The 27,061-nt window shown below is 58.7% G+C and overlaps 2 protein-coding genes across 2 annotated transcripts in view; both read left to right on the forward strand.

The window, feature by feature from the left end:
• The window catches only part of FIBCD1 (fibrinogen C domain containing 1), a 29,082-nt gene extending 16,326 nt beyond the window's left edge, over window positions 1–12,756 (forward strand). Inside the window, exons 6-8 of the mRNA XM_082469487.1 lie at window positions 6,728–6,824; window positions 11,675–11,854; window positions 12,473–12,756. Coding sequence (XP_082325613.1) covers window positions 6,728–6,824; window positions 11,675–11,854; window positions 12,473–12,732 — 537 coding nt within the window. The 3' untranslated portion in view covers window positions 12,733–12,756. The remainder of the gene's footprint in view (window positions 1–6,727; window positions 6,825–11,674; window positions 11,855–12,472) is intronic.
• Window positions 12,757–18,727: 5,971 nt separating this feature from the next.
• On the forward strand, window positions 18,728–25,770 carry QRFP (pyroglutamylated RFamide peptide). The gene is given in 3 exon segments (XM_082470055.1): window positions 18,728–19,827; window positions 21,630–21,781; window positions 21,783–25,770. Coding segments are annotated over 3 exon segments (399 nt in total). The 5' UTR covers window positions 18,728–19,824; the 3' UTR covers window positions 22,027–25,770.
• Window positions 25,771–27,061: the final 1,291 nt, after the last annotated feature.

The following is a 27,061-nucleotide window of genomic DNA, read 5'->3' on the forward strand; positions in this document are numbered from 1 at the left end:
CATTCCCTCTTGGGGCATCCCCTTCCTCGTCCAGCCAGTGGGGTGGCCCTTGTATGTCACGTGGCCGTGTTTCAGGGCCTAGGGAACAGGGTGACCATGCCCAGGGCCCCATGTGTGTTTTATGGTTGGAAGGAGGGTCCAGCCCGGCAGCAGCAGACTGGGTCCCCTGCTGTCCTGCCCCTCGGCCCCCGAGGCACAGCCTTGTCCCCGAGGCACAGCCTTGTCCCCAACCAAGATCCACCTCTGCTGTGCGGCCAACTGGGCCTGACTGCCAAGCCCTCATCTTTGCATAATCACCAGCCGGGGTCACAGAAATCGGGTCCAGTTCAGCATCTCCTACCGCGGGGACCTGCGATAGGATTGATTCTGCTCTGCGCCCCCATGCAGATCCACAGCAAAGCCAGCTTTCCCCAGCGCCATGAGCCGAGTGGCCCGGACCTGCGTTCTCTGCCAGGCATTTTACTGCCTCGCGGGGTCGGCCGGCTCAGATAGGCCTCTAATTGGCTCCACTGCGAGAGAAACCCTCCCCTCCCACCGTGCCCCGTTCCCGCCCTACCTGAGCTCCCCAGGTGGGAGGAAAATCCTTCTCTCATCAAAGAAGCCGCCACCTGAGCAGAGCCCAGCCCAGCAGGGGTATCAGGCTCCGGAGAGATGAAAAGCTCCCCAGCCCCAGCCAGGATGCTTCGGGATGCACTGGGGATGCCGGGTAGCAGGACTTGGGCGTCCACCAGGGGTGCTGTCTCCTCCCTGTGTCCCACAGGCTGTGGTGGCAGGAGGACCTGCCGTGACATCAGTGCCCCAGGCTGTTGTCAGGCTCCGAACTGCTCTGGGGAGTCCTTGGAGCCCTGCACATGCTAACAATGACCACGGCGACTGGTGACAACACCCCTCTGGTCCTTGACCCATTAGGTCGGAGAAAACCTGCCTCTGTCCAGAGCAGTTTGGATTTCTCAAACTTTAAACGTAGACGGGGTGATGCACGTGGAGCTCGGCCCGGTGCCTCAGCATCTGATAAATGGCAGCTCTGAGCAGTGTTTGCCAGGAGCTGGCAGGCACCGACTGCCAAGCCTGGGAAACGTGGCAGGGAGCCAGGCCCAGGGGTACCATTTGCAGTCAAAAACAAGGAGTGGGCCCACTTCCTTCTGGGCTTGGCAGCTGGTTCTGAAGGGGAGGGAAGTTAGACCTACTGTGCTCCGTCCCCCACACCCCCACCGAGCGTACACCTTTTTCTTCATTGCATCTTTGGCGTGATCCTGCAGGGGTCACCAAGGCGTTGCTGGTGGGGCCGTTTTACAGAGAGGGAAACTAAGGCTCAGAAAGGTCCGTGACTTGTGCGAGGTCACACAGCCCAGGAGAGGCAGAGCCGGGATTTGAACTCAGCTCGGCCTTAGTCCAGAAAGTGTGCTCTTGCCGCAGGCCCAGGCAGCGGGGCTGGTGTGGGCGTGCTACCCAGAGGTGTCCAGAAAGGATTTGAGGGGTGACTGTCTCCCGGGAAGGCGGGCAGAGTCTCCCCAGGGGCCGCCTTTGAAGGGCTGCATTTGCTCGCCTGTCCAAGTTCTTTGCTCTTTAGAGACAAGAATCCGCCTCTGCCACAGCCCGCCACCCCTCCTCACGGAATCGCCTGCTCGGGAGGCCTGGGAAGCTGGTGGACGCCGCAGCTGCACAACCAGCACGATTCTGCCTGTAATTGGTTTCTGCAGCAGCTTCATCAGAGTTGAGGGAAAATCTCAGATGCTGCCTCGTGGGGACCCTTCTCAGGCGGCAGAGACACAGCCTCCCCATCTCGTAGCGTTTGGACCCACCCCGCCTCTATCTCTTGCGCCTCAGCTCCTCTGACCACCTGCCAAGACCCTGTTCAATCTGCAGTTCAGCTGAGCACCTCCTCCTCCAGGAAGCCCTCTAGGACCACCCTCCCAACCACCCCAGCAGGTGGCTCATCCCCCTCTGAGCTCCCAACAAATGTAACAACAATTGTTACCCTTATGGCATGCCCTGTGTCAACCAGCACATTTATCCTTGTGGGTTGGAGCTGTTATAATTCCCGTTTTACAGATGAGGAAACTGAAGCACCAGGATCAAAAGAACATGCCAGGTTGGGGGCTGCTCTGCCCTGAGACTGCTGGCTTGTGCATCCATCTCTCCTGGGGCTGTGAACTTTCTGAGGGCCAGAGTCCCCCATGAGTCCAGGCACACCATACGGGGTCTGGAGCAGCAAACCTGTCATTTTGCAGAGGAGAGAAGCCAAGACTTAGATGGTCATACTGCCTGTTGGCTGGAGTCTGGCTAAAACTTGAGTCTCCTGAGCGCCAGCCCAGGGCATTTTTTGGAGCCGGTCTGGCTCAACTATGATAAGGGCCACGGGGGCTCATGGGTGTAGGGGAGCAATGTCCACCCGCTCAGCCATGGGGTACCTCTCGGCTGCCCTCAGTCGTCTCTCCTCTTCTGGTCTCAGTGGGCCCCCACCTTGAGGCACCCCCATTCTGCAGAGGTCGCCCCACCTCTCCAAACCTTAGTCTTCTCATCTGCCAAATGAGAGCACGAACCGTTCCCTCCCGGGCTGTGGCGGGGAGGGCGGTGACTGTCCTTGAAGGCACTGGGGTGACCACAGAGCCGGGCCCCGACACTCGGGAAGACTCCACACTCTGGGCCGCGTCGCAGACAAGCAGCAGGTCGGACAGGGCCCGTCTGAGGAAGGGGCCCCGGCGGAGACCAGACCTGCAGAGCACGAGACAGGCCCCGGGAGCCCCGTCTGACACACACGGAAGAGTCAGCCGCTCTGCCGCTCCCCCTCCCTCCTGCCGCCCCAAGTGCGGCTGCTCCTTCCTTTGAAACCGCCCGGCACCATCTGCAGGACCGTGTGGGCCCAGCGCGCCCCTGGCAGAGCCTCGCTAAGCGGCACTTGGAAGACGCCGGGCAGCAGGCTGCTGGCTTCTGAGAATCCGCACCAAGAAAACGCACCCCGTCTGTCTTCCCACTCGTGGCACCTGCCCAAGAGGCCGCGGAAGCATTTCTACATCAATCACTTTGCAGCCGGAACCCTAGGGAGAAGGCCCCAGGAGCCAGACTGATGAATGTTTTTAGCCCTAACATTGTTAGTTTCCCTGCCTTTCCCCCACTTTTTGCCTAAGTGGGGACCCCTGTTCTGTGGGCGGGGTGGAGGAGGGGGGTCAATCCTTCACTCGTTCCCTCTTCTTATCTTCTTGTCTGGCTGATCCTTGCTCTGTAACTGAAGGCTTTCTCGTTGGTGACATCCTGCCATCCGGCGTCCCCTGAAGTCCAGCTGGTTTCCAGAAATCTGAAGCCACAGCTGCAGTTCACTCTGAGCCTCTGAATCAGAGGAAACGTACTCCTGGGAGCCTTGCAGGACCCGTGGATGACCCGTGTCCTGTGCCCACTTGGAACACGCTTCTGCTGCCCACGACGCACTGTGGTCGGCTCGAGGGCAAGGCCAGGGTTTCGTGTCTGAGATCCCAGCCAGTGCCCAGCATGCTCATTCACTCAGCGTTTGAACCAAGGAATCAGGGCAGCGCACGGCAAAGGCCGACAACATCAAACTGCGGTTGTGCTCCGTGGGCAGGTGGAGAAGTCAATTTAACGGGTTGTGATCAACATTATTTTTTAAATCAAATAGAGTGGAAAAGAATAGAACGGGATAGAAAATATTAGTGCCTCTTCATCTTAAAGGCAAACATCCTTTCGGGAAGCTTTTGTTTCAGATCCAAACAGCTGTGAGTGTGTGTGTCATGATGTAAACTGCATTTCCCTGGATCACGGTCCGAAAGTCTAAAAGCCACTTCTGCAGAGCCGCGGCGTGGATGTGTCTTCAAGGGGTGGTTCATGCTTCCTTACCACTCAGGGTAAAGCGCCCGCGTTAGCAAACGGTGCTGTGGCCTCTGAGCTGGTGCGGATTCGAGCCATCTCGTCGGGATGTCTGCCACTCCCAGCCGATTGCAGATGCTTTCCCAGGTGGAGGAGAAAGGCAGGGAGGCCCAGGTGGCCTTGAACGTGCACTCATCCCCTCTGATCATGCACCCGGACTGAGCCCCAGCAGGGGCCCTGCCTATTACTGGCGCCCAGCCCCGGAGGGCAGAGGGAAAGAGGGGCCGAGGACGGTGGCTTAGAGGTCAGCTCTTGGCTTGAGAGGCCTGGCAAGGAGGCAAGGGGGCAGGCTTGGGAAGCCCTGGCCAGTGACAGATGAGAGCATGGACGTGGGGGGTAGGACATTGGCCTCCGGGTGTCCAGCCTGGCCTCAGGCTGAGGGGTGAGGTGTGGGTCAGACTGTCCACTCACGGCCACCTGACTTCTGGCCAGTTTCCGAGCTTCTGTTGCCTGTAACAAGGAGGGGGGGTCAGGGGACACAGAACCAGCCTCCCAGGGTTGGGGTAAGGACATGCGTGTTGCCGGGCAGGGAAGACTTACCCCGAGCATCTGTTGTGGTCAGCTCTCAACCCCAGCCGGTCTTGGCCGCTCTGCCCGTCCGTCCCCATTTCTGGGGTTGGGGTCCTGCCCGTGCCTGGAAGCGTGGTAACCCCACTTCTACTTCATAATAGCGGGAACAGGAACAACAATAACGATGGCAGTACTACTACCAGCCACTCGGTAATTTATCCCTCGCTGAGGTCCCGGGAGGTGGGCTGATCAGTGGGCGAGGAGAGCGTGGCCCGGGGCGCGGGGCTGCGGAGGGAGGAATGGTTTTCCCAGACCACACCTTGGGAAATGCGGGGCCCAGGACCCGGCCCTTCCTCAGGGCCACCCTGGATTCCTTCCCAGATGCCAGCCCCGCTGGCCACACGCCACTGTCAGACCAGTCCTACTTCCTGCCTGGGTGGGGGTCCCCTGAGCCAGGCCTCTCCCCGTGTTCCTCTGCCCCGAGGGCCCTGACTCGGTCTCCCCACCCTGCTCCTGACATGGAGATGCTCAGTGGAACATTTGAGCGAATGAACGAGGCTTGGGGACGTGCCCTGGGACAGGAGGCTCGGGAATGAGGCTTGGGGACGTGCCCTGGGACAGGAGGCTCGGGAGGAGAAGGGCCCAAGTCTGGAAGGAGGGGCTGGGTGTGGCCTGGGGCAGGGGCCGAGGGAGGGGGAGGAGGGGTGGCCCTGGCCGGCCTGCATCCTGAGGCTGTGGGTCTCCTTGGCTGGTGTGGATTGAGCATCTACGGTGTGCCGGGCCCCGAGCTTACTCTCGGTGGGTCACCGATGGGGGAGGTGCCGCCGGGGTCCCCATCTTACAGATGTGGAAACTGAGGCTCAGAGAGGTGGGGTAACTGGCCGGTGCTGTAAGGGGCAGAGCCCAAGCTCTAGAGCCCAGGTTTGTAACCACTGCCCCCCCATCCCCCCTCCCCGGCCCCTCCAGCCCCCCTCTCCCCCGCCTCCTCCAGCAGAAACAGGCTCCGCTGTCTGATGCCTTCTCGGGGGAGCATCTGAGCTTCTGCCAGGATCAGGCCTTTCAAGGGGCGCGTGCTCAGGGTCCCGATCTGCAGCCATCAATACCACTCTCCGCGGGCTCTCAGATCTCTGAGCCTGATCCAATTTCCTTCCGAGCCGTCCCTTCTGAGGGCTTTCACGTGTCAGGGCTGGGCCAGGTTGCAGGTAGCGGAACAAGAAAAAAAGGTGTCGCCTCCCTCCTGCCACCTGAGGTCAGAGCTGCCCAAGCGCTGTGACAGATGGGTCCCCGCGGACAGATGCGGAGCTGCGGGCAGACGCAGCTCCGGGCGGCTGAAATCAGGCCGCTTAGGGATGAAACGGGCGGCTCGCTGGTGCCGCAGCCAGATCTCTAACACCTCCGACATGGGTGCGGATGGGGGTGCTGGGGGCGGATGCTGCCTCCCTCTGCAAATGAGCAAGAAAAAGGCTTGTTAGACAGAAAGAGTTGGGGGGCGGGGGGACGAGCTGGGAACAGGATTGTCAGCGGATCTTGTATAGACTCAAGGCAGCTCTGGCCTGGACCAGCGTGGTACTTATTTCAAAGCAATTTAACCGATGGGATTCCCGACTCCCAAATCAAGAATGTTATTAAAATGAAGAACAGAGGCAGCTGGGCTGCTTGTCAGTACCCGAGTCACACCCCCGCTGGTTGTGGACTCCTGGTCCTCCCCTGAGAGGTGGCCGGGGCTCTGCTTTCCCAAGCCCCCATTCATCCCCCGCCCAGGCTCTTTATACGGGGGGATGTGCAGTGCGTGACTGCAGCAGGGGCGTATCGAGAGACAGAGCTCTGGCGGCCAGGCCTGAGTGTGTGTGTGTGTGTGTGTGTGTGTGTGTGTGTGTGTGTGTGTGTGATCGGGTTTTAAAAACTTGAGAATGGGGTTTTGTTCAGTTTTGTTTTGACCTGGGAAAAGATATAGGGACCCTTGCTCACCCCCTTATTATTTGACCAGTGAGGAAACTGAAGCCCCAGCAGGGATGGGACCCGTCCAGGGTCCCACAGTGAGGCGGCAGAGGTGGGCCTGGAAGCCAGGCTTCCTCCACTGCACCCCAGCCCACCCCAGTTCCTTCTGGAGGGGACGTTTCAGGGCCTGGGGGCACTCGGTCAGTCCCCGCTTGGGCCACCACGAGACTCCCGAGTCCCTGCTCTGCTCCGGGGCCCGGTGGGAGCTGCTGAGGGAAATGGAGGCCCAGCCCCTGCTGTCTCCAAGCAGGCAGGCGAAGGGAGAGTGTGGGGCAGGGGGACGCACGTGGGGTCCTGGGAAGGTTGGAGCTAGCTCTCCATCCTCCTCCTCGCTTCGCAGGTGTTTCAGCGCCGGGAGGACGGCTCCGTGAACTTCTTCAGAGGCTGGGAGGCGTACCGGGATGGCTTCGGCAAGCTCACGGGCGAGCACTGGCTAGGTGAGACTCCTGATGCCTGGCCCGTGGGGTGGCCTGCCCTCTCCCTGTGCACCATACCCTGTCACATCCGAGCCCCCTCCTCACGTGGATGCCGTCCGGGTCTCCCTGGTGCTACGTGCAGAGGGGATCAGTGCGTCCAGTGTGAAGGAGCTCCACAAGCACGAAACCAAAGGCGGTGCACTCGCCAGGGGCGGGTGTCCCGCAGAGATGTGTGCTTTTCCTGCCGGGGACGCCCTGGGACCTGGTCACTGTCCTGGGTCAGGCAGCTGTGGCCAGTGCAAGGGCACTGTTCCAGGTGCTGGGGGGCCAGGACGACCCCAGCGCTGCCCTGTGCTTGGGGGGTCAGCACTGCCCGATGCTGTGCTCTGGACACCGAGGGCGCGTCTCCCAGAAGAGCGGCCAGTCGGTGCTCCCGGCCACAGCACCCACGGTCCCGGGGCTGGCACGTATTCCCTGCCTGGCACAAAGTAAGGGCTCAATGAGCTTATGTTAATATTATTATTATCACTATTATTTACTTACTATTTATCTTTAAATTCACTCAGTATTTTAAAATGTAGATATCTCACATAATTTCACTCTAAAGAATAACATCCATAAACATCGCAGGTCGGAGGTCATGTGTATATTTGGGAGGAAGCTGTGGCCTGAGGTCAGGTTGGGGTTTTTTTTGGTTTGTTTGAGATATAATTCACTATTTTAAAGGGCACAATTCAGTGGTTTTTATTATCATTATTTTTTTTCTCTTTTGGCCACGCTGCGCGGCATGTGGGATCTTAGTTCCGCAGCTAGGGATGAAACCCGCACCCCCTGCATTGGAAGCGCGGAGTCTTAACCACTCGACTGCCAGAGAAGTCCCACTGGTTTTTAGTATATTCACAGAATTGTGCAACCGTTACCACTATCTAATTCCAGAACATTTTCTCCACCCCCAAAAGAAACCCTGTGCCCCTTTAGCAGTCATCTCCCATTTATATTTTTAACATAAAATAAACACGTCATTGGAGCCACGTGCCCCCCACCCCGAGCATTGTTTGAATGACCTTGAACACCTCACGGCATACCTGTCCCCCTTCAGCTTTCTTGGGCACGGATTTCAGGAATCTTCCCCAGCCAGGCAGGAGGGGAGGAGGGGAGAGCAAGGTGGAGGCATGTGGCTGGCCGGGAGCACCGACCAGGGGGCGCCGGGTGCCAAGGTCTGGGCTCCAGGTGGGGGTCAGGAGGGTCCCAGGTAACCCAGGAGAAGGTGGGTCCCAGGGGCGGGATCCAGATGCGTGCCCACTCCCCTGCGCACAGAGGCACCTGCTTTGCACTGTCATTTGCTTAATGTCTTATCTCCCTCCCACCTGGAGTCCATGAGAGGGTCAGGACCCTCTCTGCCCTGACCTCCACTGTGTCCCCAGTGCCAGGCGAGCACCGGCCACAGGAAAGGCCAGACACCCCAAGATGGACCTCGTGACCTCAGCCCCTACGTACCGCACTCCTGCTGTGCGCTCAGCCCATTTTATATACATCAGCCCTGACACCGCATGCCCACCCAAGGGGGATGGAACTGCTGCGTCCTCTCCTTTTAGGGATGAAGATACTGAGGCTCAGAGAGGTGGCAAGTGACCAAGTCATAGGCTGGTGTGTATGTGTGTGTGTGTGTGTGTGTGCACGCGCACGAGTTGGGGTCGGGGAAGCCTGAGCAGGATTCACGCGCTGGAGTCCATCCAAGCTCTGAACCATACTCTGAACTGAGTGAATGAAAGCAGGGCAGGATAGGGGTCAGGGGACAGAAGCTTCCAGATGGGGAGTCCCGTCCCCCACACCCAGGTGGGTGTATAAAGATAGGGAGAGGTTGGCCAGGTGGGGCCCTGTTCCTGCAGCACCACCCACCCCCTTGGAGCAGCACTGGTGCCTCTGCCACTCCTGGCATCTTAATTGAAATCTGTCGGCAGCCACCGAGTGTGGGAGAAGCATTTAAGAGGGGCCTTGATTAGCTCCTGACAGACAGGGAGCCCTGACGAGAATGTCAACTTGAGCCCAGCCCTCGACTGCCCTGCGCTGTTCCCTGCCTCTGCTTTTCCACACTCTCCTGTCACCTTCTCATCGCGTGTTTTGTCTTTTCCTATTGAGTTATGGGCGCTCTTTATATATTAAGGTTATTGATTCTTTGTCAGATACACATGATACATAGTTACTCCTGGTCATTTGTCTTTCAGCTTTTTTTTTTTTTTTTTGGTAACATTATTTCTTATTTCCTAGACGTTTTCAATTTTTATGTAGTCAATTCTGCTAGTCTTTTCCCTCATATCTTCTGAGTTTTAGGCCCTGCTTTCCCCTCCTAGTTTTATATCAATAAAAATTTTAAAACTAGGAGTATTTTTAAAATGCGTTTTCAGTGTTAGGTGGTGGGTTCAGATCTTCAGTCCATCTGGGAGCTCACTGGGGTGATGATGGGCATCTCAGTATTCTTCCACCAGGGTCTTCCTCCCCACTGTCTGTGACCTGAACTCTGACAGAGGATGGGGTTGGATCTCGGCTCACCCCCGGGGTTCTGAGCGTCCTGGCAGATCAACAAGGGCTGGAGAAACCCAGAGAGTAAAGACCGAGGGAGGTAGAGGCAGGGAGGGAGGTGGCCTTCAGGGGAAGAAGGGTAGAGGCGAGGGGGACCAAATCCCAGAGGAACCCGGCCCTCCCTCAGGGCACCCTCGTGGGCACTGGGACCGCGCATGGAGCCCTGATTCGCCCGGAGGAGTGGGGTGCTGATGATGGGCACCAGCGACCACTCAGTGGTGGGGAAAGGAATCTTCCAGCATCCCCGCTGGGCTGCTCGCCCTCTTGCCCTATTCCTGGATCAGATTATTTCTCCTGGGCAAGAACTGAATGAGATATTTTAAATATCTTGGAGTATGTCAATCAACTTGTTAACAGTGGTTAATTCTAAATAACTGTTTGCAAAAGATGATGAGTTGGGAAGATACATGTTCACGTCATTCTTCACGTACTACTGGACTTTGTTCCTTTGTTTAAAGGCCATGCGTTATTTTCATGATGATGATGTAAAGCAGTGTCCATTTTGAAAACATAAATAAATAGAGTTCTAAAGTTGGGGGGGAAATACCTTAAAAAAAAAAGTACTGAATGCGAGCACAGAGTCTGGGCAAGTCTGCCTGGGTTCAGATCCCAGCTCTGCCACTTACCAGCTGTGTGACCTGGGCCAGTTCCTTAACCTCTCAGTGCCTCATTCTCCTCACCTATAAAACAGGGATAATAATCGCACCTGCCTCGTTGGATCCTGACAGAAGCAGCAAACACCTGGATAATGTGTGCAATGGGCCAGGCACTGTTCTAAGAGCTGTACAGGGACACTTTAATTAAACTGGACTCGTTCTAATCCCACTGGCTTCACTAACCCACGTGCGGCGCTCATAGCAGTGCCTAGACTTGTAAGTGCTGCCCAGGTAGGGGGGCAGCTGTTGTCAGTGTTGCCTATAGTCTGCCCTTTACAGCTCGGAAAGCCCTCTGGCCCTCCCTCCACAGGTGTGCAGCCTGGGGCCCAGAGGGGGACAGGAGCTTGCCGCGAGCCTCCAGCCCAGGGAGGAGCGAGAGAGGCAGGGAGACGAGGCCCTTATGCTCCCGAGGCCGGGTCCTCGGTGAGGAGTGCGGGTGGATGCTCTGAGGTTCCGGCGGGTCTGCTGCCTGTACAGCTGTTGCTCTTTTCATAGCTCCTTCCCCTTTGCCCTGGACCTGGACCCTGGACCAGACGCTTTCCTCTGGGCTGGGTGGGGAGGGGGCCGCACAGCCCTCACGCCCTAGGGGCGTGCACACGCTGACTCAGGCAGGAAAGGAAAGCGGGGGTGGGGGGGGGTGGAGCGGCTGATGAAATGTCACTCAGTGCTGATAACTTGCAAGGCATTTAATTAAATGCCCTCTTAATCAAGAGGTAATCAAACCGGCAGGGAAGCACCTTGAGTGTGAGTGTGGGAGAGGGCCTGGTGTGAGACCCCAAGGTGGGCGCAGGAGAACCGAGGAGGGGAGGACGGGGCGTGGGGTGGGGGAGGAAGGGGACAGGGGTGCTGAGGGGGCATCCAGAGCCAGGCCCCAGAGACGGCAGCGGGCATGGTCTTCTGCCTCTCATCCATGAAGCCAGCATTTATTGAGCACCTATTGTGCGCTGGACCCACCCTCACATGCTGGGGTTCTACAGTGAGCGGGACAGTCATCTTGCTCTCTCATGGAGCTTTCACACATGGGGGGAAGCCCGACAAGGAAATAGGCAGCCAGGACCAGAATGATAAACACCGATGGGGGCACCTGGGTTGGCAGAGGTCCTCAACCTCCACAGGAGGTCAGGCAGCCTTCCTGAGGAAGTGAGACCTGAAAATGAACAGAAGGTAGCCAGGTGAGGAGGAGTAGGGCCAAGTGTCCCAGGCAGAGGGAACAGCATGTGCAAAGGCTCAGAGGCCAGGGAAGTGCATGTGAGTACCAGATCCCGTCTGGCTGGAGCCCAGAGTGTCAGAGAAGATAAAGGTGCCATCACCCCCAATCCAGAAGAGTTTCCAGACTCTTCCTGATTCCTGCAGTCTTTCTACCAGCCTTCAGCTTAAAACATTTGGAAAGCACAGCCTGACTTAAAGCGAGCACAGAAAACATGAAACATGAAAAACTGTCAGTCCTGTTTCCTGCCAAACACAGGCCTGCAGGAAGAAGGAAGCAGCCCAGGACTGACAGCATACACTTGGTGGTGGTTGTCCCTTTCTGTCACCAGCCACGTGAGCTTAACTCTTGTCTCTCCTTGGTTCTCTCTGGGGAGGTCACTTCCTAGGCCCCCCCAACTTCTCCCACCGTTCTCTCCCGCATTCCAGGGCTCAAGAGGATCCACGCCCTGACCACACAGGCAGCCTACGAGTTACACGTGGACCTGGAGGACTTTGACAATGGCACAGCCTACGCCCACTATGGGAGCTTTGGCGTGGGCTTGTTCTCCGTGGACCCCGAGGAGGACGGGTACCCGCTCACAGTGGCCGACTACGCGGGCACTGCAGGTAGGGCTCCAGGGTACAGCGGGGATGGGGAAGGGCAAGGGTAGCCCAGCAGTCTCCCCAGCTGGGAGGACAAAGGAGGTCTTTCCAGGCCAGGGGCCAGGATCAAGGCTTCTCACCGCCACCTCCCAGTCCCCACGGGTCCTCACACCAGCCACGTGAAGCTTGCAGGGCCTCACCTGCAAAATCACCCATTTTGCAGATGAACAAAGTGAGCCCAGAGCCAGGAATCAGGACATCTGGAGTCTGGGCTCTGCTGAGCCTCTAGACCCCCTCTGGGCTGTGTCTCTCCTCTCAGGCCAAGGCAAGAAAACAAGGAAAGGGAGTGTGTGACAAAGCTAGGAGGAGGGAGAGGCTGCCTAGATGCAGGGACAGCCTTAGGGACCAGCAAGGCGGCACCGTGTGTGCCTGTGAGCTGCGTGGACACGGAGCGTGGCGGCGGGGCAGGTGTGCACGCACGTGTGTGCACCAGTGTGCATATGGGGGGGGGGCGCATGTCTGCATGTGTGCACACGCACATCCTGCACGCACGTCCAGGGGACTGCATCGCGTACCGGAAGCTGTGATGCACGCACGCCCCTGTGCCCCCGTGAGCGCACACCTGTGTGTGCGCCTGCGCAGGGGACTCCCTCCTGAAGCACAGCGGCATGAGGTTCACCACCAAGGACCGAGACAGTGACCACTCGGAGAACAACTGCGCAGCCTTCTACCGCGGCGCCTGGTGGTACCGCAACTGCCACACATCCAACCTTAACGGGCAGTACCTGCGCGGCGCACACGCCTCCTACGCCGACGGCGTCGAGTGGTCCTCCTGGACCGGCTGGCAGTACTCACTCAAGTTCTCCGAGATGAAGGTCCGGCCAGTCCGTGAGGACCGCTAGACGGGCGCGCTGTCCGTCCCCGCCCACCGCCCGTCCCCGCCCCCGCCCGTCCCCTCGCCATCCCCTGCTACCCCTGCCCGCCGTCCCCACGCCCACCCCCACCCCAAACTCCGCTCCTGCTCAGACGCCCCCGCCTGCCCGCACATGACTGACCCGCTCTCGCGATGGAGTGGGCCAGGCCAACCCCGACACTAAGCACTCCCTGAACAAGTGAGGCCACACATCACCTTCACATTGTCCCCATCCCCCATTTGCCCCGGCTGCTGCGGGCCGGGCAAATTTGACCACCCCAAATTCTGCCTGCCCAGACTTTGGCTCCTGGGCTGTTTGCCTTCCCTGGGCCAGGAATCTGCCACGTGCTCCTGGCAGCCCTTCCACTTTGCCAGCCCAGACACCTGGAGTGATGGGCACACAGAGGAGGGGCAGATGGCACCCCTGGAGCCCTTTTAGCAGACAGAGGGAAGGGTCAGATCTTTCTGGGTCAGGTCTGAGGCCAGCCTCCCTGGCCCTCCGGACGCCTCCTCGTTTCTCTGGTGCCTGGAAGTCCGGCCGCTCTCCCAAGGACTGGGGAGTGGCTGGTGCTAAGGGCTGCCTGTGCCCATGGGCTGGGTGGCCACATCCCGCCATGCCCCTCGGCCAGGCTGGGGTGCAGCTGCCTTCGGGAACTCACTCCCCAAGGTGACTGAGATCAGTTCCCTGGAGCCCTTCCCCCGCCCCCCACCCCGAACCACCCCGCTGTCTCTGCAGGCCTGGGACGTCCCCAGTCCCCTTGGCTGTTGTGCCCTCCCGCCTCCTGTCTTCCCGGGGCAGCTGGAGACCCGCCCCACCCCATTCCCCTGCCTGTGGAAGGCAGGGGCGGGGCCTGCACCGCTGGGCTGGGCTGGGCCGGGCTGGGCTGGGCCGGGCCGGGCCAGTGAAGACCTTTTGATTTCCTGGGCTGTGGCTGGGCTTGTACCACCCCACCTCCGATTTCCAGGCAAGGACCCTGGGACCCTAGGACCTCCTAGGAGCAGGCCTGGAGGGTGAAGGCTGGACCCAGATGGGTTTGGTGGCTGTTACCGGGTCAGCCAGGACACTGCTGTCTCAGTGGGGAGGTCGCCCCCTGCTGGTGACTGGGGGTGTTGCCACCTGGAGGCGGGGGCAGGGAAGGCCTCACCGGGCAAGTTGGGGGGCCTGAGGTGCCCGCCAGGCACTCAGAGACATTTCTCACTGAATCCTCTCAACGTCCAATGTACTGTTACTGCTCCCCCAACAAGAAGCACAGGTTCCCAAGGCCAGCGGCCAGGAAGAGCAGGGCTGCTTTTCCACGTTCCCGCCTGAGGGGGCCAGGAGGTCAGCCTGGAGAGCCGCCCAGAGGGTGGGCAGCCCAGCGACCCCTCCTCAGGCAGGGGGCCAGGGGTGCTTCCGATACAGGACACCTGAAGGCAGTCAAGTGGGGGAGTGCGGGGTTCAGCTCTCCCTTCCCCTCCCACCAAGCTTTGTGCTTCAATAATGATAATTCAGAGTCGGCCAGGGGCAGCAGGAAAGGCCCCGAGCGCCACTGACTCGCCACGTGACCTGGCCGGTCCCCTCTAGCCCCACCTGGCTGTCGGCGTTTGGCAAGGTTTGCTGGACAAGACCCCATCCCTGCGCTCCTGGCCCTCAGCTGGCATCAGAGACGGCCAAGGAACAGGTGATGACAGCTCAGCGTCACCAGGGCGGTGACGGGAGCACACAGGCGCGGGCGGGTAGGGGGCAGTGTGGCAGAGGTGTGTGTAAGAAGACCCCAGAGCCCCCCTGCTGGCTCCTTTCCCATCCTCTAGAAACCAAGAGACAGCCCACCTGGGCCGCTGGGCCCCCAGCCACGAGGCAGAGGCTGGATGGGCCCTGCGCCCTCATCCCAGGGAGCCCCTTTTCCCCATCCCGCTCCAGGCTGGGGCGACCCTCTGCTGCCAGCCTCACAGCGCCAGCCACTGTTTAGAAAGTGCCAAGCGCTTTCTGATCTGTCATCAAACGCACTCCTGGTGAGCGTGATGTTAATGGATTCACAGATGCGTGGATTCACAGATGTGTGTGTGCATCAGGAAGCTCTGGGGCGCTCGTGCCAGGGCGTGGCCGAGGAACAGACGTGCCACCGCTTGGGCCTGGCGGGGGGCTGGGCGAGGGTGGCTTTCAGGAGCGTCTGGCCGACCTGCAGACACTGGTTCCTTCCCGCCGGAGAGCACCAGCCCCGGTCCCAGCCCAGGCCTGGCACCACTGGGGACACGGCCGGACCAAATGCTGGCTGAATGGGCACAAAGCCCGTCATGGTAAGGACAGCTGAGGCCAGCGCACCCCCTTTCCTGAAGGGCATCCCTTCACAGGCTGGTGCTGAGCACGAACCGTCCCTGGGCCAGGAGGCCGAGGTGAGCGAGGCAGGCCTGGGCCCTGGCCCGGAGGAGCTCACAGTGTGATTTCAGCGCAAATGGCCATCACTGGAGATGGGCGTGACCACAGAAGGAAGGGGGCCCTGGGAAGGCCGGGGGGAGCGACAGCTCTGCCGAGACCGAGGGATGACAGATGGGTGCAAAGGTCACCCAGGACCCATGGTCACTGCACCCGAAGCCTGACCCACGATGCCTGAGTTGATGGCTTGATGGTGGGGTGCCTGTGGCCCAGTTGTACCACGTGACCTGGCTGACCGCCCCCCCTCCTTCTCCCATGAGGAGAGAGCCAAGCAGGGAAGGGATGCTCTCCACACTGGGACCCTCAGGCAGCGCATTTATCCCCCCAAGCTTCCGAAAGTTCCTTTCCGCAGCACAGGTCGGTCCTGTGGGATCAACCAACGGCCTCCTTCCTTGCCCCGCAAACTTTGGATGCATCTCTGGGACGCCACCCAGCTGGCCACCCCAGCTCCCCGAGTCCAGGGGAGGGACGGACGCTGGGTTTCCACCCTGACGGCCTCAGCACGGTCAGCAGGAGATGAGGCCAGAGCTGTGGGCAGGTCTCAAACTGCATGTTGCCCCTGCAGCCGCATGTAAATAGGTTGTATAATGTTTGTCTTGGGGCAGAAGCGATATCCATATCCCAGGGCCCACCTCTTCCTGGGTCCCCCACGGCCACCCACCCTCATCCACGCAGGCCTCTGGCCTGGAAGGTGGGAGCCCCGTCACCCAGGATTCGGAGGATTTGTGAGGTTCATCAGCAGGAACTGCCAGCTGCCTCTGCTACAGCAGAAGGGGAGGGAGGAGGTGGTGGGACGGGGGCAGGGCTCGGACCTGTGGAGTTTAAGGAGCCACGTGCCGACCAGAGGACACATTAGAGGATGTACCGACAAGGACACGAGGCTTTGGTCCGAGTGGCTGGGGCCTCCCCAGGGCCTGTCTCCTCATCCGCTAGCAAGGAGAGGGCTGTCCCCAAACCCTGAGTGGCCACGCAGCTGGCAGGACCCGGCAAACCCAGAGGGCTGAAGTTGGACCTCGGCGGGACGGGGGGCACAGGGAGTGGGGAACCGGGCTCTGACCGGCTGTGCCCTCAGGCTGCCTGACTCCACACAAGACCTGCGGTGGGAAGAGGGGCGGGGCTCGGAGGGAGCTAGAGGCCAGCGCAGCTTGCGATGGACAAAGCAGGCACGGCCGCCAGTGCGGCCTGTGTGCACTTGTCGTGTGTGTGGTCCTGTTTCCAATAAAGTCTCGTGGTGACCGACTCGGGCCTCTGCCCCCCACCCTGCTCAGCGCCCCACAAGGTGGGTCAGACACCCCAGCGTTCCAAGACGCCTGCTGCACCATTTCCCCAGACTCCCCAGCGCCGTTATTTCTGCATGGGAAACAGTGTTCACCGGACAGCTTTGTGCCCCCAGGAGCTGCCCGAGACCCTCGGGCAGAGCCGGCTCCACAGCTGGCCGGCAGCCGCGGGGGTCGGCGTGGCTGGAGGGGAGGCCGCTCTACCTGTGCTTCCCATCACGGTCCCCAGGGTCACAGTCGGTCCCTGTGGGTCTCTCTTGTGGCCGGGGCTGGAGTCCTGAGGGGTTGAGACTCTTTATTAAGAAGAACAGTCCCTAATGGCTGTTTATTCATAAAACCAATTTGAAGCTTAAGGACAAAGCAATCTCCTGAGTTTATGTGATGAAATCCAGTATTTATCGAGTGCCTGTGTTGGAGACGTGGTGCAGGGCCAGGGGAAGTGAATGTGCCCCACGTCCCGCCTCAGGCCGACCTGTGAGGGGACCCGTGGCTGGAGCGTCTGCACCACCCGCCTCTGCAGACAGAGGTCTCTGCTGTGCGGCCCGAGGTCTCCCAGACCATCCTCAGCACTAACTACTCCCCTCCAGAAAGTGTTCTCACCAACAGGCGTGACCTCCGGCCCGCTGATGGCTCGTATCAGGCCCCCAGGGACGCCTGGGGGTGAGACCCCTGAGCCAGGCCATGGGGAGTCACTGAGGTGATGGCCACCCACCTCCCCACGGGCCACACCCACCCCCCAGGTGGGTCCCTCTCCTGCCGCCACCAAGCCAAGCTGCTCTGGCCCGGTTCACAGAATCTTTCCCAGATCTAGTGAAGTGTGCTTGCAAACCATCTTTTGGGCCAGGAGTTCTGGAGATCACCTGGCAGCCCCTGGAGTTGGGAAGCTTGGCACCAAATCTGGCATCAGACTTGGCTCCAGGTGCCCCTACTTGAGGGCTGGGGCCGAGGAGTCATACCCGCTCCCAGTCTTGCCCCCCACGCAACCCATGCCCAACACTCGGGACCTTCTATGGCCACTTCCCAGAGCCCCAGGCCCCCGTCCTGAAGGGAGCCAGGCCAGTGGTGGTTTTCACAGCAGAATTTTCTTGGGGCCCAATGTGTCAACGGCCAAGTGGAGCTTTCCTCCTGGAGAGGGTGTGGCCCTCGGGGCTCGACCTCACCTCTGCCCTCCCCACGCTCCACAGCTGTCCCTGAGGAATTCCACAGAGCGCAGCTTGGGAACCAAAACCTCTCATTTTACACCCGAGGGAACTGAGGCACAGAGAGGGCAAGCGACTGGCCCAAGGCCTCACAGCGAGTTGGTGACCCACTGCAGGCTGCACTCCATCGTTAACCAGCACCAACCAGCACTAACCAGGGAGATAAATGACACCGCACCTCCCATCTCACGTGCGCACATGCACACACGTGCACACACGTGCATGCACGCGCACGCCAGCCCCTCAGAGGCAGCCCTGGCTCTGCACCTGCTCCGGTTGGCCCATGGGTGCACCCTCTGCCCTCACCTGCTCTCAAAGCCCTCACCCTTGCCAAGGGACCCAGAGTGCACCCCACCCCATCCCGAGGGGTCCAAAGGCAGCCCACGCTCTCTGCCTGTTCTTGACCTCATCCCTGCCTCAGACGGGGCCGGAGAGGGGAGCGCAGGACAGGGCTCTGACTTGGGAGCCTCAGTCTCCCCACCCTCTCACCACGAGGGGTAAAGACTCTGGCCCCTCCCTTAGGGCGCTGGGGGCGGGGAAGGGTCTTCGAGGCCGTCTATTCCCGTGGGGGGTGATTTTCCGCCCCTCGGTCCTTCCACCCCCTCAACTCCACAGGCAAAGGTGACAGGCCAGCTGGATGGGGGCCCTGGAGACGGAATCCTCTGTGCTCAGTCCCCAGCCTGGCCCACGCGGCTACCCCCAGACAACTGCAGGGTGGCCGCAGCCTCACCAAGCACCTGCTTGCTCTCAGCGGAGGGAAGATCTAGGCCCGGCGAGAAGCAGAGGCTGGGGCAGCACTGGGCCCTCTCGGCATCTGCTGCTGGCCTCCCAGCAGCGGTGGGACAGGAGGAGGGGACAGGCAGCGGAGGGGCGCTCCTGGGTCTGTGGGCGGCTGGACCAGTCAGCAGGGCACCCATGGGCAGTGCTTCCCCGTCCTGGGCGCCGGCCCTGCCCCTTGGCTGGTGGCTGGAGAACACTCTGCAGAGCGCTCTGCCCAACCGGGACCCGCGCCCTGGCTTAGCCGCACAGCCCCCTGTGCCCGCAGCAGACCCCAGGGACGCTCTGCGATCACACAGGTGCAGGGGGAGGGATGCAGCAGACTTTGCTGTGAATAGTCGGGGAGTGGGCGCCCTGAGGCGTGAGCAAGATGCCCGGCCGTGGCCACGCCTGGACCAGCGTGAATCCCACAGGGACTTGGTGCTAACCCTCCAGCCCCAAAGCCCACCGTGGGGGTGCGGTGCAGGTGACAACTCGTGATGCGCCCCATCCTGGCCCGTAAGCTCACCTGGGGAGATGACACGCTGGTGTCCTCCGTGACCAGGACCCTCACCCAGCCCTTGACAAACCCCGCCCGGGGTTAACAGCCTCACCTCCATGACTCACGTCAGAGAGGCAGACGAGTTTTGAAAACACTCGCTGGTCCGTCTGTCCTTTCCCAAGTGGGCCGCAGGCACCGAGCCAGGCCCTGGGGCTGTGGTGATGGGAAAACTGAGCTTCCCTCCTAACGAGCAAACCTACCGTGGTTCGGGGGCCGTGGGCTTGAGAGAGGGGCTCGCCAAACCCCCTCCGCGCCCTCTCCCACTGCCCAGCTCAGCCTCTTGGCGCCAGATGCCCCTCATAAGGCTCCAGAGCAGGTGGGCTATGGCACCGAACACAACTTCACACCGAACCGGAGTGAAAGGCCAGGGCTGGCTTCACAGCCATCTGACCTCCTGAGCCCACGGGGCGGTGGTGCTGGCTGGGCGGCGGGTGCGTGAGCAGTGAGCCCAAGGCGGACCCCACGAAGGCAGGACTGTTAGGGTTCTGCAGGGTGGGCTCGGACGCCTCTTCCAAGGCTACTCAAGGGCCACGCCTGTGACTCATAGTTAACGACGCTGCCCCCCGCGCTCCTCCGTACAAGGCGGGCCTCTGGGCAAAGGGCAGCCCCGTCTGGCCCTCTCATCAGACCACATCCTGTTTGTGTTGGGTCTTTTATCAGTGTGGTCCACCCTGCGCCCTCCTTCACCACCAGGTCCCCAATGGAATCCCAGGGTCAGGAATGTGCAACAATCAGAGCGCACCACACACGTGCACCCAGGGGGCCTGTATAAGGCAGGGAGAACCTGGAGCCACACCTCCTGGACGGGAACCCAGAGCAGCTCTGCCCAGCCCGGCCCAGGGTCCAGCTGCCCTCCTGGGAGCAGGCCTACAGCATGGTGAGTACAGCCGCTCCACCCCCAGCAGGAACCCCACGCAGGCCCTCCTCCAGCTCAGGAGCTCGGCATGGGCAGTAGGAACCACGGCAACCCACGGGGCTGGGAAGGCCCAGAGAGGTGGAGACCAGCACCTCACCTTGCAGCCCAGAGCAGCGCAGAGATTGGCCACAGTTGCCCGCCAGGGCTTGGCCCCTGGTCTTCCATCTGTGCTGGGGCCCAATTTTCGGTGTTGAGTGTCCCAAGCTTCCACTAGGTTCTTGAAGAGGTCCATGGTCCCTCCCAAAGGGGAGAAGTGTCACTTCCTTCTGTGCATCAAGATGCCCCCCTTCTTGAGACCCAGAGGCCATCATTCCCAGGTGGATTCATCCACCAGGTGGAAATCCACCCGGTCCAAAAGCTGTCTGCATTGCTTTCTATGGGGAGGAAACACCTTGTGAAAAGCCCCCACTCCATCCAGGCCCCGCTGGAGAGGCTTCCCTGAAGCAGGTGAGAGGTTGCTCCAGCCTCAGGGGATGAGGGGAGCTTAGGAGGACTGGATTTGGGAAGAGGAGCCCTCACCCTTTTATAATTTACTTTTTTTAAGCTTTCTGGCTGAGTACACTTTGAAACGTCTTCAAGGGAGCCACTGCCGGAAAGAGCTCTGGGGGTCTGCGCTGTCTTCTCCAGAACCCACTCTCTTTATTCTAGCCTCGGCTCTACTCCTCAGAGGACCAGCCGGCACAGACTCACCGTGGTCGTTACCAAAAAGGCTTCCTTTGCGAGGGAACGAGCAATTACTGCCAAGGCAGGGGCATTTTGGGAAGCTCTATTTCTGTTTCAAATCCCCCATGGACCGCCATCCTTGGGGTAGAGTGGCAATTCCTGCATCAGGCCCAATTAGACCTGGGCTAGCATCCCAGCTCTGTCACTTACAAAACTGTGACAAGTTTGGGCAAGTCACCTGTTTTGAGACTGCTCCCTCCTCTGTAAAAGGGGATAAGGGACGCCCTCCTGTAGGAGGGACAGTATCAGGTACGGACGGAAAGCACTGCCCACAGGCCTGGCACACCAACAAGCCCCCTGGCCATTAGGATCAGGAAGCCCAGAGCCTCCACTTTCTAGCTGTGTGGCCTGGGCACAATCTCTTAGCCTTTCTGACAGAGCTCTTGCCTGAAAAAAATGGGAATAACCGTGCCTAAAATAAGGTTCATCGTGAAGATAAAGTGCAACCGTGCCCGTAGAGGTCTCGCTCACAGCCTGGCACACAGGTGGCGCTCAGCAGGTACTGGCGGCCACTCCTCTCCAGGGGGACGTCTGAGTTAGGCCTGCTTTCAGGAGCAACTCGTCTCCACGTCAGAGAGACATTAGCAGAGCGTCCCGGCTAAACAGCTTAACCAGACCCATTCATTATCAAGTTGAAAACTAAGAGGGATTGATGCTATTAACTTTCTAGCCCACGGCTCTGAGATGATATGGCCCAAGAGTCAGTAATTATAATACAGGAAGAACGAGCCCAAATTTGCTCGGCTCTCCCGGGGCTGTCTGTAAGCCATCCCAGCAGCAGTGGTGTTAGAGCGCTCAGTTGCCAAGGCCGTCAAAGATTGCAGGAGACGGAGAACCAGCCTAATTGGTGCGCTCGGCTCCTGAGCCTGCTAAGACAACAAAGGCCTGGTCCCCCGACAGGGTGACACTTCCTCTCGCTGCCTGCGAGCTGGGCTCAGCCGAGCCACCAGCTTACGCCTTTGATGGCTGCCTGGGCCCTGGGAAGTGTGCTGTGGCCCAGGAGTGCAGCATGTAACCCTCCTCTCTCTCCCCTGGACCAGATGATGAGCCCTTACTCGCTGCCCTACCTCCTCTTCCTGCCGCTGGGTGCCTGCTTTCCTGTGCTGGACACAGCAGAGCCCGTGGACGCTGTGGGTGGCATCGGAGGCGAAATGAGCTGGGCCGACCTGGCGGGGGGACGCCACTTCCCCTGGGTGGCCGAGAGCGCCACACCCACACGCCCTGCTCGGCATGGCCAAGGAGCTGCAGACGTTGGGCAGAGTGTGTGCCGGCTTCAAGTTGAGGCTCGGGAGGCAGCAGGACGATGGCAGTGAGGCCACCGGCTTCCTTCTGGGTGACGGCGAGGAAGCTGGTGGCCTGTTAGGGACCCTGGCAGAGGAGCTCAACAGCTACAGCAGGAAGGAAGGCGGCTTCAGCTTCCGCTTCGGCCGGGGGTGAAGGGGCCAGAGCACCGCAGAAAGGGCTCCTCCGTGACCACCCCCCCCCGCCGTTTCCATTCCCATCTTCTCCTCGAGCCTCAAAGACGCTGAGAAGGTGTGGGTGTTAGTATAATGAATTGTAACAGGAATTATAACAGCAGTGGGTTTGGTTAGGTGGGTGCTTAGTTTTGATTTCCAACTTTGCTGAAACAAAATTCTGGACGGTGTCATAAAGGAGGTGACCAAAAGCAAGTCCCAGTTAAGAAGAGAACACTGCTGCTGGTGGAGCTCCCTGGCGGACTTTGTGTTTCAGCCCCCTCCCCTGGGGGGCTGGCTCTGAGCAGTCCCCTGGCCCCGGTGGCATGGTGCCGAGGATGCCTGAGGATGCCGTTGGGCTGCGAATATGAATAGGCAGAGCTGGCCGTGCTGGCTCCGAGTTGAAGGTTGGTGGACTGAGCGATTACAGTGGGATAAAGTTTTGACCGCCTCCATCGGGACGTCTGTGGTTGACATCCAAAGTGCACCTGTGAGCGAGCACATTCCACTGGGCACAGAGTATGGTTCTGAAAGTTAACGATGGAAAAAAGAAATTTTGTTCTCCATTCCATTAACACAACATCCCTCTGGCAAGAAAACCTCTTCCCGCTGGTGTTGAGATGCCATTCGGAAACACCTGCCCATCCCCTTCTGACGACTCTCCTAGGTGGTGCAGCATTTGCCAAGCCAAGAGTCCCGTGGGAAATGAACGAGGAAGGAATACATTTTTGCTGTAGCAAGGTTGCATTTCCAATGTTCAGACTATGAATGTGTTGTATCTTTTGAAATAAAAGTTGTAACAACTGCAAAACTGTAATGGAAAGCCCGCCTGACTCTTGGCTACAGGTCCTCTGTGCCCCAGGAACTTCGCTTTCCTGAGCTGCAAGTGCCTTAACTTTGGGGAGATGGAAATCGTGTTGCATGTACCCACACACCCCTCCCAGCATCCCCTTAATTGGCAGTTGGTAAAATACCCATGGCCAAAGGTATAGGGAGACACACACAAAGTGCATTTTCCTCTCCCACTAGATTGCTCTCTCCCTGGTTTTCTCAAAGCAGGGAGTATTCTGAAAACAACTTCTCTGCCCCGAGGGAAGCCGGCGCTGGGCCTGGAGTGGCTGCAGCCCGGGCGTGAGGCAGAGCATCTCTTTCAAACGCTGCTTTGGTGTGTCCTGCATCCCATCCCGAGTCAGATACAGCAGTCTGTTGCTGCTCACTCCCAGGCTGGCTTCAACCGCAGAGATGAGAACCTGTATTGATGTTCCCATGGCAACATCTCCCCTCCTCCTTCTGAGCTATTGCTTGCCCCTGTTCACAACTGAATAATTTTCCATTGACCTGTCACAATTAATTGGTAGATTTTTATTAGCCTTTTAGACCCACACTGGGCAGGGCCCAGCTTGGCACCTTGGAGCATTTCACAGTGTTTTCCATTCTATTAGAGACATATTCTCCAGTAGCAGCTCTCAGTCCTCGACAGCCAGAGAGCCACTTCATTAAGGGGTGACGGATCCGAGCCACAAAAGAGGCGGGCTGACTGGGGAGCAGAAATGGGCTGGAGAGGTGGGACGGGAGCACCGGAGTCAGAACACACCTTATGCTGAGGCGAGCTGCCTTCTCCTGGGGCTCCTCCCTGCTCCCCCCGATGCCTCGGTATGCGTGTCCTGGGGCTCAGGGCCGCTGTGACAGGGGCCAGACCGTGACACTGGGTCTGGGAGGCACAACATACTCTTTGTCCTCTGCCACTGTCGAGGAAGGGATGAGCCAGGATGCCTCCTGCTAACGTGACAGACTGACAGGGGTGGCTCTTTGTCTGTTGGTGAAAGAGGCAAACACTCAGCCCTCAAGCCACGGGAGGCAGATCTCAAGAAAACGAGCCCCAGTGTGTCCATAAAGGACAGCCCTGGTGCTGAGACTGTACAATACAGGGTGGCCGGATGAAGGAAGTACGACCCCAGCCCAGGCTCTCACCCAAGCATGTGCTCATTTCCACTCTGTTAAGGGCGGTGCGGGGGCAGCAGCCTGGATTACCCCATCCCTTAGCTCATTTATACACGCAAAGAAGCCAGGGAACATGCTCACGAAAGACCAGGTGAAACAGAACAGACCAGAGGCCAAGGGCAGAGGGACGCCCTGTGGCAAGGTCCCCTGGCTGATGTTCTCTCGCCAACTTGTACTCTTAGGACAAAAGGAGCCGCCCCTGTAGTCACTAATTGTGAGAACTCAGAGGTCACCAAGGTGGAGACACTCCTGCATGTGTTTACACCCACTCTGGGTATACACTGGCTGGTTTTTAATTTAGTAGGATTAGATTAACCTTGATGGAGAAATCTGAGATAAAGCGGGGAGGGGGAGAGCCTTCAAAGCAGAGGATATCCTGTCATTAGGCTTTCATCATTGAACAAAAATCAACAACAAAGCTGTTCTTTCCAGTTGCTTGTGTATTTGAACTCAATAACCCTGGAAATCAGAGCAATCCAACTGCTGAGGGCATTGATCTGTTAGATCCACTCCCACTACATTTGGCTAAATTTCGTCCTTACCCCCCAGCCCTCTCGAACCCACTGGCTCTGTCAAGGTTTGGGGGCCTCTCATGCCACCCCACACCCTCGCTCTCTTCTTGGTGGGGAAGTTTACTCCCCAGATTAGCGAAGGTGAGGCTCTTCGGAAAACACTTATTTTGGAAGCGGGGAGATTAAGCTCCCCTGGGCCTCCAGGCCCGCTCCACCTGGCGTGGCAGTGCTCTCTCCTCCAGCCCAGGCACCCAAGAGCTGTTTGCATTCGCCCATTTTATACATTCAAGACACAAAAAAGGCTTCATCTTGGTGTGTAGATCTCAAGGTATTTAGCTATTAAAACGGACGGGGAATATTTGTCTATATCTTCTTGTATGTTTGAAATGTTAAGAAAAATGTGTAAGAAAAGAAGAGATTTGTGTGGCCAGCAAGGCGTCAGGGCACTGCCGTAGTAAACAAGGAGCCACCTCGTCCTAACTTGGCGCTGGTGCCCAAGATGCTGCACGACACACACCACTGGAGACCCCGACCCAGGCAAGGGGCTTTCACCCTCCAGGCAGGGAGCTGGGGCCCCGCCCAAGATGCTGGGCGACCAAGGAGGAGGGCAGACACAGACAGGGGATACTGTGGTTGGGCACTCTTATCCCACCTGATGTCTTCTGTACCAAGATGACATTTAGAAATCGATCCCCCAGAGCACTGAGCTGGGGAACCCTGTCTATAAAATATCCCCGACACCCAAAAAGCTGGGCTAGCTGTAATTCTGACTTCTTCTCTTCCACGATGAAGGGAGGAGCCTGGCCCTGGGGCCCAGGTCTCTGCTAGTCATGCTGTGGCCCTCTGGACCATCAACAAATTCGTCTAGCACAGAAGATGTAAGCTGGCACGTGCTATGTGACCTCGGGCAAGCTGCTTCACATCTCTGAAGCCAGCTTTCTCACCCACTAAATGAAGACAGTGACAGAGCCTCCCTCATTTTTTAAAAAAAAAGGTGTGGGTGTTTCACGTAGTAGTGCAGAGCGCGTCTGTAATAGCTAAAAGCACGCACGTGTGAGCTGTAATTCTAAGAAAACTTTCATCGCAATATAACACACATCCAGAACGTGCCCCAATGCTGTGTAGTCTGATGAATTTTCACCAAGTGACACACCCATTAGCCAGCACCACCCAGACTAAGCAAGAGGACACCACCTGCCCCCAGAGCTCCCCTGTGCCCCGACCAGGCATGAGTCTCCTCCCACACCCCGATCACCCGCCCCCCGACTTCTACACCCGACTACATGCCCGTTGAAGTACATGGGAGCTGACGCATCACCGTGTCGCCTGGCGGCCGCCGGCATAACATAGCACGGAGTGGGGCAAGTCTGTCCCACCGCACTGCTCCCCGACATTCCACGGAGCGAACAACCCGCACGTACCTATCCTTCCCGCTCTTGATGACCTTGGGTTGTTTTCCGTTTGGGGTTCTTCACTGTTTGGGGTTTTTTTTGTTATGTATATATATATTTTAACATCTTTATTGGAGTAGAATTGCTTTACAATGGTGTGTTAGTTTCTGCTGTATAACAAAGTGAATCAGCTATACGTATACATATATCCCCATATCTCCTCCCTCTTGAGCCTCCCTCCCACCCTCCCTATCCCACCCCTCTAGGTGGTCACAGAGCACTGAGCTGATCTCCCTGTGCTATGCGGCTGCTTCCCACTAGCTATCTATTTTACGTTCGGTAGTCAAAAAGAGCAAGTGTTTGTTTTGTTTTTAAAACTTTGACACTCGAGGCTTGTATTTTGTGGTAGCACTATCAACAGCAGCTGCCCGCCTTCGGTGGGCTTGGCCCTCGGGTCCTCACTCCTTGGTTCTGGACCTTGAGGGCAGGACTCAGAACTCTCTGAACACCGTTGTGTGTGCACATGGGTACGTCTTCCTGGGGCTAAATCCGCAGTCCTCATTTGGTCCTCAAGGGTTTCTGTGACCTAAAAAAGGTTAAGGACCACTGTCCTAGAATGGCTAGACCCAAGTAAGTTTCTTGGGCTCGGGTGACATTCATGGAAGATTCTCACTTTGGAGAAGAGTCTTCTAAGACCCTTATTTCACACCGGAACAGCCGCCAAGGTGGCTAGCGTGTATACGAGGCTGCGTCCCGGCCTCACCACGTGTGAGCTATGGCTGGACAAGTAAACTCCAGTCATAGAGCGTGGGGAAACGGGACAACGCACCCTGCCTAAGAGGCTGCCGTGAGGATCCCGTGACGGGCACACATCAGTGTGGCTGTCACCATAATCGCTCTACGCCCTCTTGCAGATTGCGAGCTGTCACTCAAGGGAAGAGCGTGCTGCCGGGGGAAAAGCCCTGGGCTCGGGAGGTCTGGTGTCAAGCGATGGTTCAGCCACTCTCAGACTCTGCGGCCTGGGCCTGGGTCCTGCCTCTGTGAGACGAGGGAAGAAATGGGTCCCAGGGGCCGCCTGCAGCTCCGGCTCGAGCGCGCCGCCTGACGTGCAGCA

This window comes from Balaenoptera physalus, assembly GCF_965194825.1.
Source record: "Balaenoptera physalus genome assembly, chromosome: 7".
NCBI lineage: Eukaryota > Metazoa > Chordata > Mammalia > Artiodactyla > Balaenopteridae > Balaenoptera > Balaenoptera physalus.